Genomic DNA, 19,628 nt, shown 5'->3' on the forward strand with positions numbered 1-19,628 from the left:
GACCACAAATGAAACTTGAGCCCACTCCTATATTCCAGACACAAAACAGCAGCCAAAGCAGTGGTACCATGTTGATTCACCACCACCACCAAAGAAAGCGCAGGAAATATGGTCTGCCGGAAAGGTTTTGGTGTCAATTTTCTTGGATGCGAAAGGGATTCTGTCAGTATATTATCTTCCCATTGCCAAAAAATTATGGAACAATGCTGTACTAATCTCCTGGGCCAATTAAAGCAAAAGATACAAGAAAAAAAGCCAGGTTTGGCATGGAAGAAATTCATCTCTCAATAAAACAAAGCATGCCAAAACACAAGTGTCTTTTCCATGGCAAAAATGTATGAACTAATATATGAATAATTGCCATATGCAGCTTACTCGCCTGACTTGGCTGCATCAGACTCCCATCTCATCTCCACCTCAAAATTTGCCTCAATAGATGGAGATTCTCTTAAAATGGAGAACTAATAGCTGAAGTTGATGTGCCTTTTGCGGGTCGGATGAATCTAATTTTCAAGATAGGATGAAGGCACTGGAACATCACAGAGCAAAGTGCATTAGTGAACAGGCAGAATACATTGAAAAACAGAAAAGTTTGATGGAAGTAAGTTGTTACTTTCTATTTTTTTGACAACTTTTCAAACTACCCTCATACTTCAAACATTTCTGTGTGTCTACATGGGATATACTTCCTGAAGCTCCTCCTTCTGGTACTTATCATGAATAGAATTTGTGTCAGTGCCATGTCTGCAGTCCTTAGTATTTAAGATGATTTCAGGTGGTTGAAACATCTGTTAAATTTTATATTTGTTACATGAGAAGGTATTGTTTTTTGTTTACCTTCCTATTTTATTGTTGTAGAGTTGAGAGGTTTTACATTTCAACTACATATCATTATTCCAATTAAATCATATGATGAATTCAAGTGCATAGCTTTTAGAGAGCAAGATTCCATCACTGCAAGGAAACTATGATCCCTTTCATCAATGTGAAGAAAACTAAATTTATCACGAACAGACCATGAAGGCCCAATGGTACTGACTGGCCACTGTCATCCTCAGTCCACAGGCATCACTGGATACGGATATGGAGGGGCGTGGGACCAGCACACTGCTCTCCCGGCCGTATGACAGTTTACAAGACCAGAGCCACTATTCAGTCAAGTAGCTCCTCAGCTTGCCTCACAAGGGCTGAGTGCTCCCCGAATGCCAACAGTGCTCGGCAGACTGGTGGTCACCCATCCAAGTGCTATCTCAGCCTGGCAGTGCTTAACTTCGGTGATCCAACAGGAACCGTTGTTGCCACTGTTGCTAGGTCATTGGCCCTTTAATCAGTCGCGCAACATTAATGCATGTTTGATGTATTTCATAACCACATGTAGATCACTAACAGCTAAGGCTGCATCATAGCCATGCTGCCCCTATGTTTAACCTTTGTATTTACCTTTACTTTACCACTTCCATCAGTACTGTTTACGCTGAAGGCATGCACACTTCTATGATGTCTATGGCATGGTAAGACATTCAAGGTTCTATTACACTTCTCCGTTGATGTTAAGACATGATAATGTGGTGTTTTTAGTTAGTTCCCATAATTACATATGAGTCAGAAATTGAAATAGTTTCAGCCATCTTCCTAACACTTGAAGTGTGGCATGATCCCAGTCATCACTGTATATGACCCCTGCCACTTTCAGAATTTGAAAGAGAGTATTCCAGTGAACAGTGTCAAAAGCTTTCTCTAAGTTTACGAATGCTAGTAATGTAGGTGTGCCTTTCCTTAATCTATCTTCTAAGATAAGTTGTAGAGTCAGTATTGCCTCATGTGTTCCAATATTTCTACAGAATCCCAACTGATCTTCCCCCCGAGGTTGTCTTCTACCAGTTTTCCCATTCGTCTGTAAAGAATACGTGTTAGTATTTTGCAGCTGTGATTTATTAAACTGATAGTTCAGTAACTTTCACATCTGTCAACACCTGCTTTCTTTGGGATTGGAATTATTATATTCTTCTTGAAGTCTGAGGGTATTTCGCCTGTCTCATACATCTTTCTCACCAGATGGTAGAGTTTTGTCAGGACTCGCTCTCCCAAGGCCGTCAGTAGTTCCAATGGAATGTTGTCTACTCCAGGGGCCTTGTTTCGACTCAGGTCTTTCAGTGCTCTGTCAAACTCTACACGCAGTATCCTATCTCCCATTTCGTCTTCATCTACATCCTCTTCCATTTCCATAATATTGTCCTCAAGTACATCGCCCCTGTATAGACCCTCTATACACTCTTTCCACCTTTCTGCTTTCCCTTCTTTGCTTAGAAGTGGGCTTCCATCTGAGCTCTTGATGTTCATACAAGTGGTTCTCTTATCTCCAAAGGTCTCTTTAATTTTCCTGTAGGCAGTATCTATCTTACCCCTAGTGAGATAACCCTCTACATCGTTACATTTGTCCTCTAGCCATCCCTGCTTAGCCATTTTGCACTTCCTGTCGATCTCATTTGTGAGACATTTGTATTCCTTTTTGACAGCTTCATTTACTGTATTTTTATATTTTCTCCTTTCATCAATTAAATTCAATATTTCTTCTGTTACCCAAGGATATCTACTAGTCCTCGTCTTTTTACATACTTGATCCTCTGCTGCCTTCACTACTTCATCTCTCAAAGCTACCCATTCTTTTTCTACTGTATTTCTTTCCCCCATTCCTGTCAATTGCTCCCTTATGCTCTCCCTGAAACTCTGTACAACCTCTGGTTTAGTCAGTTTATCCAGGTCCCATCTTCTTAAATTCGCACCTTTTTGCAGTTTCTTCAGTTTTAATCTACCGTTCATAACCAATAGATTGTGGTCAGAGTCCACATCTGCCCCTGGAAATGTCTTACAATTTGAAACCAGGTTCCTGAATCTCTGTCTTACCATTATATAATCTGTCTGAAACCTTTCTTTGTCTCCAGGCCTCCTCCACGTATACAACCTCCTTTCGTGATTCTTAAACCAGGTGTTAGCTATGATTAAGTTATGCTCTGTGCAGTATTCTACCAGACAGCTTCCTCTTTCATTCCTTACCGCCATTCCATATTCACCTACTACTTTTTCTTCTCTTCATTTCCCTACTATCGAATTCTAGTCCCCCATGACTATTATTTTTTCATCTAACTTGACTATCCGAATAATTTCTTTTATCTCATCACACATTTCATCAATCTCTTTGTCATCTGTGGAACTAGTTGGCATATATACTTTGCTGCTGTGGTAGGTGTGGGCTTCGTGTCTGTCTTGGCTACAATAATGCGTTTTGTTATAACGTCTAGTTCAACACATATATTTCAAAAAGGCACAACACATATAAGTCACAGAGCAAGTTGACAAGCAAGACACGTAAACACGGTAACATTCAAATGAGCACTGAGTCCAAGTCTAGCGGCCGCTGGCTGGCCGGCTGCTTAGGTGGCGCGGCTGCTGCATGGCTGGCAGACGGCGCCGCATGTAGAGTACGCGTGTAATTGTGCGGAGGCACTTTGAATGATCGGTGAGTCACAACACTTTTCCCCCCTTTGAAATTTTATCACTGTTCTTGATGCAGGTGGCCCGTAGATTGCTAACGTCCATAGACATTGTTTGACTGGCCGTAAAGTCTCGAGGAGGACGCTTCCTGTACAGACGGAAGTGTCCCCGATGATAACGGTTCGAGATGACAGGGAGGTAGGGGTCGATTCTGCTAGGGCCCCGTGCACCAATCTGTCTGTTGCGGCAAGTCCAGTTGATATAACAGGAGACATAGGCGATGTGTCGGCGTCCGTAAGAGAAGGAGGCAATTAGATTGTCTCTGACAGATTATGGTCATCTGGTTTCTGCATGGGCACATCTCCTGGTGGCATCCGTTCTTGTACTGGCACTGAGATGATGGTGAGAGGGCTGCGTTGTGAGTAATGAGAGGTGCCAAGATCCCGAGCGTCAGGTAGAGCTGAAGGCGTCTTCCACAGTGTTGTAAGATGCGGCCCGGACTCCATTTTGGCCACCTGCCATATCCCCGTATCCAGACAAGGTCATCAGTGGTGAACTGGCCACGTGAAGGCACCCGCGGCTGTGAGGTGGAAGGCCGCAGAAGATGAAGTAGCATGCGGGGCTGTCGGCCATGTAAGAGCTCAGCCGGGCTGTGGTCGCCCATAGGGCGTGAAACGGTAAGTGTATCATCAGCAGCAGAATAAGTCAGGAGTCTCTGCATCTGAGCCTTAAATGAGCGGACCAGTCGTTTAGCCTCACCGTTTGATTGTGGATGGAACGGAGGGGCCGTGACATGCATAATGCCGTGATGAGCACAAAAATCCGCAAATCGGAAGAGGCAAATTGCGGACCATTATCACTAACAAGAGTAGAGGGAAGGCCTTCCAAAGAAAAAATGCGGGCGAGAGCACTTGTGGTTGCCGTGGTTGTAGGCGACGTGCAACGGACAGTGAAAGGAAAGTTAGAGTAGGCGTCAACTTCGAGGAGCCAATAAGTACCTAAAAAAGGTCCCGCAAAGTCAGCATGAATGCGCTCCCAGGGCGCCTCAGGCGAAGGCCACGGTGACAAAGATGACTTCGGGGCAGCGGCCTGTGACGCACAAGGGCTGCAGGCAGCGACCATGTGTGCTATTTCTCAGTTGATGCTAGGCCAGTACACATGACGGCGCGCCAGAGATTTTGTGCGAGACACACCCCAGTGCCCTTGTTGAAGGAGGCGCAAGACCGAAGCACCCAAAGATACAGGTACCACAACACGCGGCGAAGCATTGTTGGTGGATAGGGGATAACACCATCCCTAGCAGTGAGGCGGTAGCGCAAAGCATAGTAGTTCCGCAACGGGTCAGAAGTCTTAGCGGATGGACGATCTGGCCAACCCTTCTGAATACAGCGTAAAACTCGGGAGAGGGTAGGATCAGAACCCATAGCAGCCACCAGCCGGTCCCCGGTGATGGGGAATCCGTCCACAACCTGCTGCTCGGCAACATTCAGGTGGAAACACAAAAGTTCGTCCCTATCGAACGCCAGATCAGGACCCATGGGAAGGCGAGACAGCGCATCAGCATTCGCATGTGGAGCCGTCGGCCGGAAATGAATCTCATAATTGAAACGAGACAAGTAAAGAGCCCAACAATGGAGGCAGTGTGCAGCCTTGTCAGGAAGTGGCGATGATGGACGAAACAAGGAAACAAGCAGTTTGTGATCCGTAACAAGGTGAAATTTAGATCCATAGAGAAAAACACCAAACTTATGAAGAGAATAAATTATGGCCAAAGCTTCTTTTTCAATTTGAGAATACTTTTGTTGGGCATCCGTGAGTGTTTTGGTAGCATAAGCAATGGGTTGTTCAGAGCCGCCTGAAAAACGGTGCGCAAGGACTGCACTGACCCCATATTGAGAGGCGTCCGTGGCAAGAATAAGATGTTGGCCAGGTAGATAAGTAGCCAGGCACGGGGCCTGTTTCAGCATAGTCTTCAATTTCTGGAAAGGCGCATCACATGATGCGGACCAGTGAAAAGGTATGTTTTTATGCAACAGGCGATGCAATGGCTGAGCCACCGAAGCAGCAGATGGTAATAACGTGTGATAGTATGCTATTTTCCCCAGGAAGGCCTGCAGTTCTGTAACAGATGTAGGCCGAGGAAGGGCATCGATCGCAGCGACAGTTTGCTGAATTGGACGAATACCGTCCCGAGAGTTGAAACCCCAAGTACGTGATAGATACCTGAAAAAATTGTGATACCTGAAGAGTACTCTTAAGACCGGCAGTCTGTAAGACATGAAAAAGTGTGCGGAGATTCCAAAGATGTTCTTCAGTGGTGGAGCCAGTGACAACGATGTCATCCATGTAATTGATACAACCTGGGACAGGGAGCAATAATTGTTCCAAGAATTGCTGAAAGAGAGCAGGGGCACTAGCAACCCCGAATGGCAAGTGTTGGTATTGATGGAGGCCGAAAGGCATGTTAAGGACCAGGAACTGCTGGGACGCAGCGCCGAGAGGAAGTTGATGATAAGCTTCTGACAGGTCAATTTTAGAAAAATACTGACCTCGAGCAAGTTTGGTGAACAGTTCTTCAGGTCGGGGCATAGGGTAAGTGTCGATGAGGCATTGAGCATTTACAGTGGCTTTGAAAGTGACAGGAAGCAAGACCCCTGAAGTAGTGAGATGATCCAGCTCCCGTTTTATCCGATCACGAAGGGCCACAGGAATGGGCCAAGCCCGAAAAAACTGAGGCCGAGCAGTGGGTTCGAGCATGATATGACCTTCAAAGTCGTTTGCACGGCCTAACCCAGGAGAAAAAAGGGACAAAAATGTCGTTGACAAGGAATCGAATTGAGCATAAGGAATAGCATCAGAGACGATATTGACAGAGTCATCTATGGAGAACCCAAAATCGCGAAAGGCATCGAAACCAAAAAGATTCTCTGCATTACTCTGGTCGACCACAAATATGGGAACAGTGCGAACGACGGATTTGTAAGATACCTCAGCATTGAATTGTCCCAAGAGAGAAATATTCTGTTTATTGTACGTCCGTAATTGCTGAGTGACAGGTGATAGGAGTGGAGAACCCAACTGAAGATAAATCTGAGAATTAATTATAGTGGCAGCAGAACCAGTATCCACTTGCATGCGAACATCCCGGCCAAGGATTTGGACAGTGAGGAATAACTTCCCTGAAAGGGAAAAAGTGCAATTGACAGACAACACAGAATCAGAATCAGCGCCATGTTCGTGAACATCATGTATGTGGTCGGATTTGCAAACGGAAGACACATTACCTTTCTTTTTGCAACTGTGACACACAATCTCGTGTGAATGTTTCGTAAAACACTGCAGACATGAAGGAAGTTGCCGGGAGTTTTGCTTCAGTTTGTTAGCGGGTTGTTTATGGTAAGGCCGAGGCTGTGCGTGGGAGCGCACTGCGACCACGTCGGCTGGCAGGAACACGCCTCACGCGTCGTTAACAGCACACAGAGGTTGTATTTCCCTGACATCACCCCACGCCTCTATTTGCTTCCCAGAGGCGCGAGAAAATTCAAAAGACTGCACGATGGAGAGGACTTCATCTAGAGTCGGATTTGCCAACTGAAGGGCACGTTGCCGAACTTCTTTGTCGGGCACCGACCAGATAATAGCATTCCGTACCATGGAATCGGCGTAGGATTCTTTGTAAACGTCAGTAACAAATTGACACTTTCGACTGAGGCCGTGAAGTTCAGCAGCCCAAGTGTGATAGGATTGATGCGGTTGTTTGTGGCAACGATAAAAGGCAACACGAGAGGCTACCACATGCGTTTGCTTTTGAAAATAGACACACAAAAGTGAGCGCATTTCAGCAAAGGACAAAGACGCAGGGTCTTTCAAAGGAGCCAATTGCGACATCAACCGATACATTTGAGGTGAAATCCAGTAAAGGAATGGAGACTTACATGTTTGTTCGTCCGTGGCATGAAATGCCAAGAAGTGCTGTTGAAGACGTTTTTCATAATCAGACCAGTCTTCCACCGTCTCGTCGTAAGGAGAAAAAGGAGGTGTAGCAAACGACGAGAAGCGCCCCGCATTTGACGCCGTGACAAAATCGCAAATCACTGATGTTAGAAGCGTTTGCTGTTCAATGAGACTTTGCAATAATTGCTCGACAGTAGCCATGGAAAACTGTGGGTCAACGATGAAAAGGAAAAATCCCAACCTCGTCGCCAATTGTTATAACGTCAAGTTGAACACACATATTTCAAAACGACACAACACATGTAAGTCACAGAGCAAGTTGACAAACAAGACATGTGAACACGGTAACATTCGAATGAGCACTGAGTCCAAGTCTAGCGGCCACTGGCTGGCCAGCCGCTTAGGTGGCGCGGCTGCTGCGTGGCTGGCTGGCAGACAGCACCGCATGTAGAGGACATGCGTAATTGCGCGGCAGCACTTTGAATGATCAGCGAGTCACAACACGTTCACTAAGCTGTTCATAGTAACTTACATGCGTTCCTATTTTTTTATTGTAGTTTTATAAGGTGAACTTTGTCTGGTGAGTGGATCAACTGGAAAGAAGGGCTCTTGGATCTCAGTTGTTTGTGTGGAAAACTGTTCCCATTCTACCACGAATGATATCGGGGGTAGACACTTTCAGCATGAAGACACATGGGTTGTTATAAACTCCTGTAATATGCCTTTTTCCCATATGGTACCTGTGCCTTTGTAATGTTGTCGCTGTCAAATCAGTGCACTGAGTCACCAAGTTGGGTGATTTGCAACTGAAAGTTAAAAGCAATAGGGCTACTAATTTAAAATTCTTCTTAGTTTTCTCTTTACATTGTCTTTTACAGTCACATTTGTTGCTTGGTTAACCCCTGAAAACCAGTGGCGTTGACAAATTTTAATGGAAACTGGGAGCACTAGCTCCCTTTCCATTCTCTGATTGATATTTTGTGGTACCTCTATAGCCTTCATTTCACATATTTTGTGCACAAATACATATAGCATTTCAACAACTGTCTCTTCAAGGTGCACATCATTTCTTCCTTTGTTCAATCGCTGGACTTATGTATAACATAAAAATAATCGGATGCAGTCAGCTGAAGCCACAAAATCCTCCCCCATTCGGTGATGGAAGGTGGACAGCTAATCACTGGATTTAGCATCTCCACCCAACTTTGGACATGCAACATTCAACTAAAACCCTTCAGGCCAAGAACATATTTGATCAACGTTATCTATCCCCACACCCCCCCAGATGTCTTCCCTGAGAATAAATGTATTAAGTTAACAGGAGGGAAACTAGTTATCACATTTTTTACTTTGATACAAGAGAAAATATTTAAAGAATTTCAGCATGCGAAACAGATTTATCTAAGTGCATAAGTCTACTCATCAGTCAGATATTGGCCCTCATTCTGCTTGTAGTTGTTCCTGCAGTTCTGAATTCCGCAGGGCAAAGGCTGATATCTGATCTTACAAAGATCTACTCTCTGCCTCTACAGTGTCTTCCATCTGCAAGTGACGAGAGTGCGTTTTGTCCACTAAAGCTCGTGACAAAGAAAGTACAGTAAAAATTTAAATATAAACATGAAAATATGCTACAAGTTCTCCCTTGCATTCAGTAACTGAAAGATATTATTCTGCTCTCCTGTGGCTGTTGTATTCGCAGCTGGGCTGGGCAGGTCAGTAGGTGTAAAGCAGTGCTTTAGCAGCACATAACAGTAGTTGTCTCGACACCAAGGTGATGACAGTGCAACGAGGCATTAACTGTTTGGGTGGTGAGGTGTTGATCCAAGTGGCAGCAACTAGCTGGTACTGTGATGGATGCAGTTGGCTGCCTAAGGTGGTGTGGAAAGTGCTGCTCCCAGTGGCATGACATAGGCGTGGGCCAGCTGGCTGCATATCATCAAACTCTTGCATGGCCAGACTTTTGAAATAATAAATAGTTCACAAACTTTTTCCCATCTGTCTCGTTTTCATTTGACTGCCTGTTTTATAATCCTTACCTGATTACTGAGCTTCCCCATATGCTGTCCCTTATGTGTACTCCTCTGCATTCTACTCATTGTGATCAAACCATATTTTTTTCCCTTTTTTTTCTTTATTGCTAACAAATTATGCAGCTGTGCCTCTGAATCTTGCTGGATGTTAATTTGTCATTGAATGGCTATATAAGGGTACCATTCCCCTTCCTACTCTTCTTCTTGTATATGAATATTAAATGTATACAGAGCATTACTACTGTATATACTTTTAATACTCATATGTTTGCTTTTAAAGGCCTGTGTCATATATTTACGTTCATGGTGTGCACTACACAGTTTAAGTAATGACTAATGCTATATAGTGGCTCAAACCATTTTAACTCTCATCTATGAAGACGGTCCAAGACCTAAACCAGTAGATGTTTCGGTTTAAAATAAAAACAGCTGATGGTTTTCAAATATGCATTTTATACATTATGAGATACTGCCCAGATAACTATCATCCATAAATATCACATAGTGAAATCATAATCACTCTAAAGATATTGTATCATAAAACATGTAACATGCATAATAATCTAAACAACAATATAAGGAAAAAGATAGGTTGCTACTTACCGTAACATTAAGTTTCAGACTGGAACAACTAAAAGACACTTACGCATTAGCTTTCGGCTCCAGCCTTTTTCAGAAAAGGAAATACACACACACACACACACACACACACACACACACACAAGCACACAGGATGAGCTGCTAGAGATGGCAGTCGTGTGTGAGAGACGTGTTTACTTGTTTGAATGAATAAGTATGTGTGTGTATATATATCATGTGTGTTTCTATAGCAATCTAAACATTTGCTAACTCAAACATTCAATCCTTATGTGACATTCTTAATGAATCTTTGACCAGGGAGGCATGAAATGCAACCGGTGAAAGTACAAAGTTGCTTGATAGATCAAAAATACATATGATTAATTGCAGCTAACTACATTTTGTTTGTGACTACATTTTGTTTGCGAGTATAGTCTGCTGAAGATGGCTGGGAAAGAAATTTCTATGCTTATCTTAACATTTGTGTTTGAGTTACCTTTTCACATAACACTTTCATTTTATTCTAATTTGTCGTTATCTGTAAGCAGATTGTAGCTCGTTAATTTCATCACAAAACATTCAAGAATTTCCATTCCTTATTATTTGCGTAGTCCTATGTGACACCTGTTAGACAGAGACTAATGGTTTTGTTAAGTAACATTTGCTGATGTTGAAATGTGCCAACTGCACATCTGTATGTGTAGTGCCAGAACACACCTTCACATTATGATACATACAACTATTTTAATGAGATCGGCAAGGAAAGTTCACTGTGTTAGAAATACAAACTATGTTTAGCAGACTATTTAAGGGGATATGCGTAGAGCAGTGGTTTTGCCCCACACTAAATATTGTGGCCATGAACACATTTTCATGTTACGAACGTACAACTACTTGAACAAGATAGGCAAGGGAAGTTGATTGTGTTAGAAATACAAACTATTTGTCTAGCAGAATATTTAATGAGCTCTATGTAGAGCAGTTGCTTTGCTCCACACCAAAATTTGTGGCTATGCAGTGTCTTTTATCTGTACTGGTTATGGAAATACAGACTTCAATTCCAGATAATACTATTCTTGATAAATATGGCCATCTTGTCATTACTATCTGTTTTATATGAAAAACAAAGATTCCAAGACTTACCAAGCGGGAAAGCGCCGGTAGATAGGCACAATGAATAAAACACACACACAGAATTTCGAGCTTTCGCAACCGGCGGCTGCTTCGTCAGGAAAAAGGGAAGGAAAAGGAAAGATGAAAGGATGTGGGTTTTCAGGGAGGGGGTAAGGAGTCATTCCAATCCCGGGAGCGGAAAGACTTACCTTAGGGGGAAAAAAGGATAGGTATATACTCGCGCGCACACACACACACACACACACACACACACACACACACACACACACAGACACAGACACAAGCAGACATATTTCTGCTTGACATATGTCTGCTTGTGTCTATATATATATATATATATATATATATATATATATATATGTGTGTGTGTGTGTGTGTGTGTGTGTGTGTGTGTGTGTGCGAGTATATACCTATCCTTTTTTCCCCCTAAGGTAAGTCTTTCCGCTCCTGGGATTGGAATGACTCCTTACCCTCTCCCTTAAAACCCACATCCTTTCATCTTTCCTTTTCCTTCTCTCTTTCCTGACGAAGCAGCCACCGGTTGCGAAAGCTCGAAATTCTGTGTGTGTGTTTGTGTGTTTTATTCATTGTGCCTATCTACTGGCCCTTCCCCACTTGGTAAGTCTTGGAATCTTTGTTTTTAATATATTTTTCCCGTGTGGAAGTTTCTTTCTATTTTATTTACTATCTACACTCCTGGAAATGGAAAAAAGAACACATTGACGCCGGTGTGTCAGACCCACCATACTTGCTCCGGACACTGCGAGAGGGCTGTACAAGCAATGATCACACGCATGGCACAGCGGACACACCAGGAACCGCGGTGTTGGCCGTCAAATGGCGCTAGCTGCGCAGCATTTGTGCACCGCCGCCGTCAGTGTCAGCCAGTTTGCCGTGGCATACGGAGCTCCATCGCAGTCTTTAACTCTGGTAGCATGCCGCGACAGCGTGGACGTGAACCATATCTGCAGTTGACGGACTTTGAGCGAGGGCATATAGTGGGCATGCAGGAGGCCGGGTGGACGTACCGCCGAATTGCTCAACACGTGGGGCGTGAGGTCTCCACAGTACATCGATGTTGTCGCCAGTGGTCGGCGGAAGGTGCACGTGCCCGTCGACCTGGGATCAGACCGCAGCGACGCACGGATGCACGCCAAGACCGTAGGATCCTACGCAGTGCCGAAGGGGACCGCACCGCCACTTCCCAGCAAATTAGGGACACTGTTGCTCCTGGGGTATCGGCGAAGACCATTCGCAACCGTCTCCATGAAGCTGGGCTACGGTCCCGCACACCATTAGGCCGTCTTCCACTCACGCCCCAACATCGTGCAGCCCGCCTCCAGTGGTGTCGCGACAGGCGTGAATGGAGGGACGAATGGAGACGTGTCGTCTTCAGCGATGAGAGTCACTTCTGCCTTGGTGCCAATGATGGTCGTATGCGTGTTTGGCGTCGTGCAGGTGAGCGCCACAATCAGGACTGCATACGACCGAGGCACACAGGGCTAACACCTGGCATCATGGTGTGGGGAGCGATCTCCTACACTGGCCGTACACCTCTGGTGATCGTCGAGGGGACACTGAATAGTGCACGGTACATCCAAACCGTCATCGAACCCATCGTTCTACCATTCCTAGACCGGCAAGGGAACTTGCTGTTCCAACAGGACAATGCACATCCGCATGTATCCCGTGCCACCCAACGTGCTCTAGAAGGTGTAAGTCAACTACCCTGGCCAGCAAGATCTCCGGATCTGTCCCCCATTGAGCATGTTTGGGACTGGATGAAGCGTCGTCTCACGCGGTCTGCACGTCCAGCACGAACGCTGGTCCAACTGAGGCGCCAGGTGGAAATGGCATGGCAAGCCGTTCCACAGGACTACATCCAGCATCTCTACGATCGTCTCCATGGGAGAATAGCAGCCTGCATTGCTGCGAAAGGTGGATATACACTGTACTAGTGCCGACATTGTGCATGCTCTGTTGCCTGTGTCTATGTGCCTGTGGTTCTGTCAGTGTGATCATGTGATGTATTTGACCCCAGGAGTGTGTCAATAAAGTTTCCCCTTCCTGGGACAATGAATTCACGGTGTTCTTATTTCAATTTCCAGGAGTGTATTTCGTTTTTCTTAGATGTGCAGATGCAGAAAATCCATGCGAGATAGCGTGTAGCAGTTCTGCTTTTACTGAAACTGCAGCTAACATCTTGTTATGTAGCGATTACTGATAGGAAAGTGAAAGAAATGTAATTTAAACAAAATAGTATAATAAAAGAGGATGGAGACTTTTATTTAGATATCTAAATAGAAAAAAATTGAAACTGACATCTAGGGCCCTGCAGGCCCACATAGTTCATACATATCATGAACTCTTTTCATATTAATGGCACTTAACCATCATTTCTGCATGATTGTGGTGTCAAAAAGAACACCTAACACCTTATCTGGATACATCAGTCGATCCACACACCTCACTTTGCTTGATGTACGCACAATACCTTCTGCCCTTGATTTAAGATCTTCCTTTTCATCGTATTTTAATCCTCCGGGAATACTTAGAGTTAGTATTTGTCATATCATGGAGTATAAATGTGTAGTTAAACCTGATACTGTTTTTTTTGTAAGTAACTAATTTACTGAATATTAACAATAAATCATTTATACTTAATGTTATGAAAATATCAGTACATAACCTTATGCAGACACAAGACACTTAAGGAAAAATAGACACCACATGTCATGGGAAAACTAAAATCCAAGTCCCCATTATTAAATTTTAGGAAAAACTCTGTTACATATTTGTTCCACCAATTAAGTTGTGTGTTAAAATTCAGTATTCCGTGACAGTTAGGTGGATTAAATGCAACATATGACAAAGGTGGTATGGCAATAGTTATATCAATGTGTTGTTGACGCTCTAGTTAAAATAAATCACTGCTTTCCTCTTTCAGAGTTGACAATGTGGGGAAAAAAACAGCCTTACAAAAATCTGTTTCCTGTTTTGAATTATTTAGACTGAAATTAGTGTCTGAGGTTTGTTTTGATTCAATATTTAAGCAAACAAAATCTGTAATTAATGGATTTACTACAGATCAGACCTTATAAATATGCCAGAATGACAATGTATTCCATTTCATCTATGTGATTATTTATTTGTAAGGTTTCCTTTCATGATTTGCTTATGTGCCAGTTGAGTTTTTGATTTGTGACTAGTAACATGATTTTTATCTCGTCACCTTGAGCTTTTATATTTGTGTCAGTGGTGTCTAATCTAGCACACAGCTCATCATCATGAGCTTTAATAGTTGTGTTTAATTTGGCAACTAACTTTTCATTGAAGATTTTAAGTAATTCTTCTAACAGTTGCCCTATACTTACTAAGTACTAACTGTAAACCTGATCTTACCTTGCTAATGACTACCATTGCTTATCTACCTCTTCATTAAAAAAATAATATTGGCATTTAAAGTCCCTTACTAACCACCCCTCCCCCCCCCCCCCCCCTACCCCCACCTCTGCCCTCTCCACAAGTTAAATTTGGCTTTCACACAGCTCACATGGTGTACCTCACTGCAATGTGATGCTGATGGGAAGCTGGACTACTATGCTGAGAAAACTGTGTTGCTGGTCAGTGTGTGGCTGACGCAGCCACTGCTTATAGTGTAGTTGTTGAATTGAACTGGTTAAACGATCGTAATCCTGTAAAGTTCCAGCCACTGATATTCCATTTCATAAACCGTAGTAAGTTCTTTGACAATATAATTGTTGTTGATTGAATTAGTGTTTACTCATCGGCACACCAATAATCTGAGGTCTGTTAACTATTTTTAGACTCAATTACTTAACAGTTTCGGTGTGATATTCTGGCTCTTGACCTTGTTTCTGTGGACAACAGCAGTATTTGCCCTTGAAATCTTTCTTGAGAACTGCCAATTACTTCTTGATCTTCTTTTATTGTACTCTTCTTGTCCTAGTTTTATTAAATTTTCATCACAGAATGAAGTGTTCCCTGTGTGTGAAACAGTTTGTGTGTGTGTGTGTGTGTGTGTGTGTGTGTGTGTGTGCCACAGCTGTTCTTGTGCTGGAATCTGGAAGCTTTAACAAGCTCTAGTGCGCATGCACAAATAATAACAAACTTCCAAACAGTTTGCAATTCTAAGCTAATTAGCTAGTGTGGCAGTCGTCATTCATCAACTAAGTAAATATTGGGCAACAAATCACTTACCAAAAGTGGTATGTTACACCACTCTTCCTAGTCTCCTCATTCCAATCTCTCCCTTTTTATTCTTGTATGCAGTATGCAGCTACCTGTGCCTTTACCAAGGCATGATTCCTCCATTTTTCTATTCCTATCTTTTGCCCTTACTGCATCTCCATTTTGTTGCTCTTTTCCTCTTCTTCACTTTTCTTTTTTATTCTCACTGCCCCCCCCCCCCCCCCTCCTCCTCTTCAAGATAACCTACAGCAATGAAGTATTTGTTTTTGCACCTATACACTAAACCAACACCTGTACTGTACAGTGAGCAGTTGTCTTTATTCACTCCATTGCGTAACTTCCTATTGATTCACGCAAAACTCCACTAGAGGGCTAACATTCCAGACCTAAATTTCTGTTATTGGAAATTCTGAATGAAATTCTTTAACTGTGCAAAAATATGAAAATTTACATTCCGTATGTTATTTCCAGTGTGTGCACAGGATTTGACTGGGATGTTGATGGTGACCATCTTGCCATTATTACATCAAACTCCTCACATTTAACCTTGTGGGATGCAAACACGACAAAGAAGTCACACATTGATATTGGCCTGCGAGATCCTATGAGTTGCATCATCTGGGCCAAGAAGGGATCACTGGTTGCTGTTGGTACCTCACGCGGAAATCTTGCAATTTATAATCACAGTACAGCAAAGTTTGTATCCTTAACATTTAATTTACTTTATTTAGTTGAATGTCAACTATTCAATTATAAAGAGTTTTTCGAGAGTGTCTTTTTTTCCTACATTACAGCTAAGTGAAAAGAGCTAAAAGTGTGAATTATAATGCAGTGTAATATATTATGTTGACATACAATTTGAAATGTTTTTTACAACTTCTTGCATGTGCTTCTTTAGATTATTCTCTTAGCTAATTGTATATATGAAATAAAAACATTTTCCTGACTAAGTCCTTAAGTACAAAATGAAATATTATGCATCAATGATAAGATGAATAGCCTCTTAATAAACAGAAAGTCATAAGAGTACCAAGTGCTGCACACAGAATGTAAACTAATTTGAAGTGTTTGGTACAAGAGATATTTCATGAAATAATCATGGTAAGACAGAGATTTAGGAACCAGGTTTTAAATTGTAAGACATTTCCAGGGGCTTATGTGGACTCTGACCACAATCTATTGGTTATGAACTGTAGATGAAAACTGAAGAAACTGCAAAAAGGTGCGAATTTAAGGAGATGGGACCTGCATAAACTAACAAAACCAGAGGTTGTACAGAGTTTCAGGGAGAGCATAAGGGAACAATTGACAGGAATGAGGGAAAGAAATATAGTAGAAGAAGAATGGGTAGCTCTAAGGGATGAAGTAGTGAAGGCAGCAGTGGATCAATGGGTAAAAAGTTAAGGGCTAGTAGAAATCCTTGGGTAACAGAATAAATGATGAATTTAATTGATGAAAGGAGAAAATATAAAAATGCAGTAAATGAAGCAGGCAAAAAGGAATACAAATGTCTCAAAAATGAGATTGATAGGAAGTGCAAAATGGCGAAACAGGGATGGCTAGAGGACAAATGTAAGGATGTAGAGCCTTATCTCACTAGGAGTAAGATAGATACTGCCTACAGGAAAATTAAAGAGACCTTTGGAGAAAAAGGACCACTTGTATGAATATCAAGAACTCAGATGGAAACCCCGTTCTAAGCAAAGAAGGGAAAGCAGAAAGGTGGAACGAGTATATAGAGGGTCTATACAAGGGCGATGTACTTGAGGACAATATTATGGAAAAAGAATATAATAATTCCAATCAGTGTCTGTCCACCAGTGGTGCGGCTGAAAACCATTCCTTGGAGCTAATAACCTTGAGTAGAATACTTAGGGGACTTGTTCCTCTAACCCAACAAACAATCAACAATGGATACGCACCTTGTAAGAGATTTAACCCCAGGGAGTAACCAATCCCCAACTTCTAAGGAAATTAAAAGTAGGCATTCGGATTCTGGGTGCCTACAACAATGAGCGAAGGATGAGTCGGAGCATCCTGAAACCTGCCTTGAGCAAGCAAAAAATAAAATTAAACACAAAAATATAAACTACTTTGCAACGTTCAACGTAAACTCACTTCTAAAAACAGGAAAACTTAAAATGTTAATAAATTTTATAAACCAGAAAAATATAATGATAACTGCACTCCAAGAAACAAGGTATACTGATGAACATTCATTTGATTCAGAGGGATTCAGAATCTTCAAAGGGAAGCCAGGAAAAAGAGTTATGAAGAATGTACCCCAATTTGGAACAGGATTTATTGTAAACCAAAATATATTAAACTCGATAATAGAATTTAAATCTGTCAATGAAAGGCTTTCAACATTAACCTTCAAATCAGTAAACAAACTGTATATCATTGTAAACTCACATGCACCGACAAATGAGAAAAACAGAACACAAAAAGAACAAACAGAAATTTTTTGGCAGGAACTGTCAAACACCTTAGACTTAATTTCATCCAAAAACACAATAATATTGTTGGGAGACTTTAATGCTCAAATCGGCAAAGAACATCATCACCAATCCATAGTAGGCAAATTCCCTGCACATAAAACAACCAATGCAAATAGAGAAAGACTTATTAGTTTATGCAGAGAACATGACATAGTTCAAAAGTCTACATATTTCAAAAAACTCCCTAGAAAACAAACTACATGGGTATCCCCGAATCCAGTCTGTGGGGAGAAACAACTTGACCATGTTGCTATAAGCAGACTGTCTGCATCAGAGATACTCAATGCAAAAGTTGCTAAGAGTGCAAGTGTAGATTCAGATCACTATCTATCTGTCGTTAAATTCAAAATTAGACCAATATATAAAAGAAAGAGCGAATATCAACCTAAAAAGTTTGACACTCAGAAATTAACCAAGGAACACAATTTCAGGACACTTTTGGAAAAGAAAACACCTAAAATATGGGAACAACTTCAAAAAGATATAGTACAGACAGTAGAAGAAACCATTCTCCTTACCAAAAAATGGAAACGTGCCTGGTGGAATGATGAGTGTGACAAACTAATCCTAACAAGACAATGAGGTTGGAACATTTGGAATGCAAACAAAAATGATAAAAATAGGAACTCCCTAAAAGAAGCCCGGAAGCAAGCTTCAAAAGGCCTTAAAAAGATCCAAGTTCAATACATAAAAGACCAACTAGCATCAATAGACTCCAACTTCAAACAAAACAATGCTAGGGACTTTTACAAAACTTTCAAAACTAACTTAAAGGAATACTCTCCTCCTAGTCTATTTTTCACGGACCCAAAAATGCAGAAAACTGCATACAATAGCATAGAGAACTGTAGAATACTTGCTGAATATTTTGAAGAACTACATAACTGTTATCCACCGAAAGAAAAATTTAATTTCAATATTGTAAACCCAACACCACCAGACTCCAAGCCGCCAACCACAGAAGAAATAAAAGAAATCATAAAAGAGCTTAAAAATAATAAAGCCCCTGGAGAGGATAATATAGTTGCTGAACTATGGAAGTACTCTAGTGACAACATGATACAGTGTCTATCAGAAATACTAAAAGAAATCTGGACAACACACAGATTACCACCAGATTGGACATCTGCATTAATACATCCACTACATAAAAAAAGGGAAGAAAACAGATCCTAGTAATTATAGGGGAATCTCCCTCTTACCAGTGACCTATAAGATCTTGTCTAAGGTGCTTTTAAAAAGAGCAGAAGAGATACTTGACAAACAGCTAGGAGAGTATCAGGCTGGATTTAGGAAGGGAAGGTCATGTGCAGAACAAATACTAAATTTAAAGAACATAATAGAAATGAGGAAAATCAGGAACTTAAAATATGCAATTACTTTTGTGGATTTTAAAAAAGCCTATGATTCAATTGACAGAAATACACTACTTGATATCTTAAAAGAATTGGGACTCGATCCTAAAACAACTGCAATAATTAAAGGTACTTTGACAAATACAAAATCAAAGTAAAATTTAGGGGAGAGCTCTCAAAATCGTTTGGAATAAAGTCAGGTGTTCGACAGGGAGATGGTCTGTCACCTCTGCTTTTCAATTGTGTCTTGGAGAAGGTAGTTCGAGAATGGAGGAAGGCTATCAATACTAAAGGGATTCAACTAGGGAGAAATCCAAACAAGATCGCTGTCGACTGTTTAGCCTTCGCAGATGACATGGCATTGATTACAG

The 19,628-nt window shown here is 41.9% G+C and overlaps 1 protein-coding gene across 1 annotated transcript in view; it reads left to right on the top strand.

The window, feature by feature from the left end:
* LOC126355026 (WD repeat-containing protein 19) overlaps positions 1-19,628 on the top strand; it is a 293,157-nt gene that overhangs the window by 24,871 nt on the left and 248,658 nt on the right. Inside the window, exon 3 of the mRNA XM_050005172.1 lies at positions 15,873-16,097. Within this exon, the coding sequence (XP_049861129.1) occupies positions 15,873-16,097 (225 nt within the window). The remainder of the gene's footprint in view (positions 1-15,872; positions 16,098-19,628) is intronic.

Source organism: Schistocerca gregaria, chromosome 3, assembly GCF_023897955.1.
Source record: "Schistocerca gregaria isolate iqSchGreg1 chromosome 3, iqSchGreg1.2, whole genome shotgun sequence".
Classification (NCBI taxonomy): Eukaryota; Metazoa; Arthropoda; class Insecta; order Orthoptera; family Acrididae; genus Schistocerca; species Schistocerca gregaria.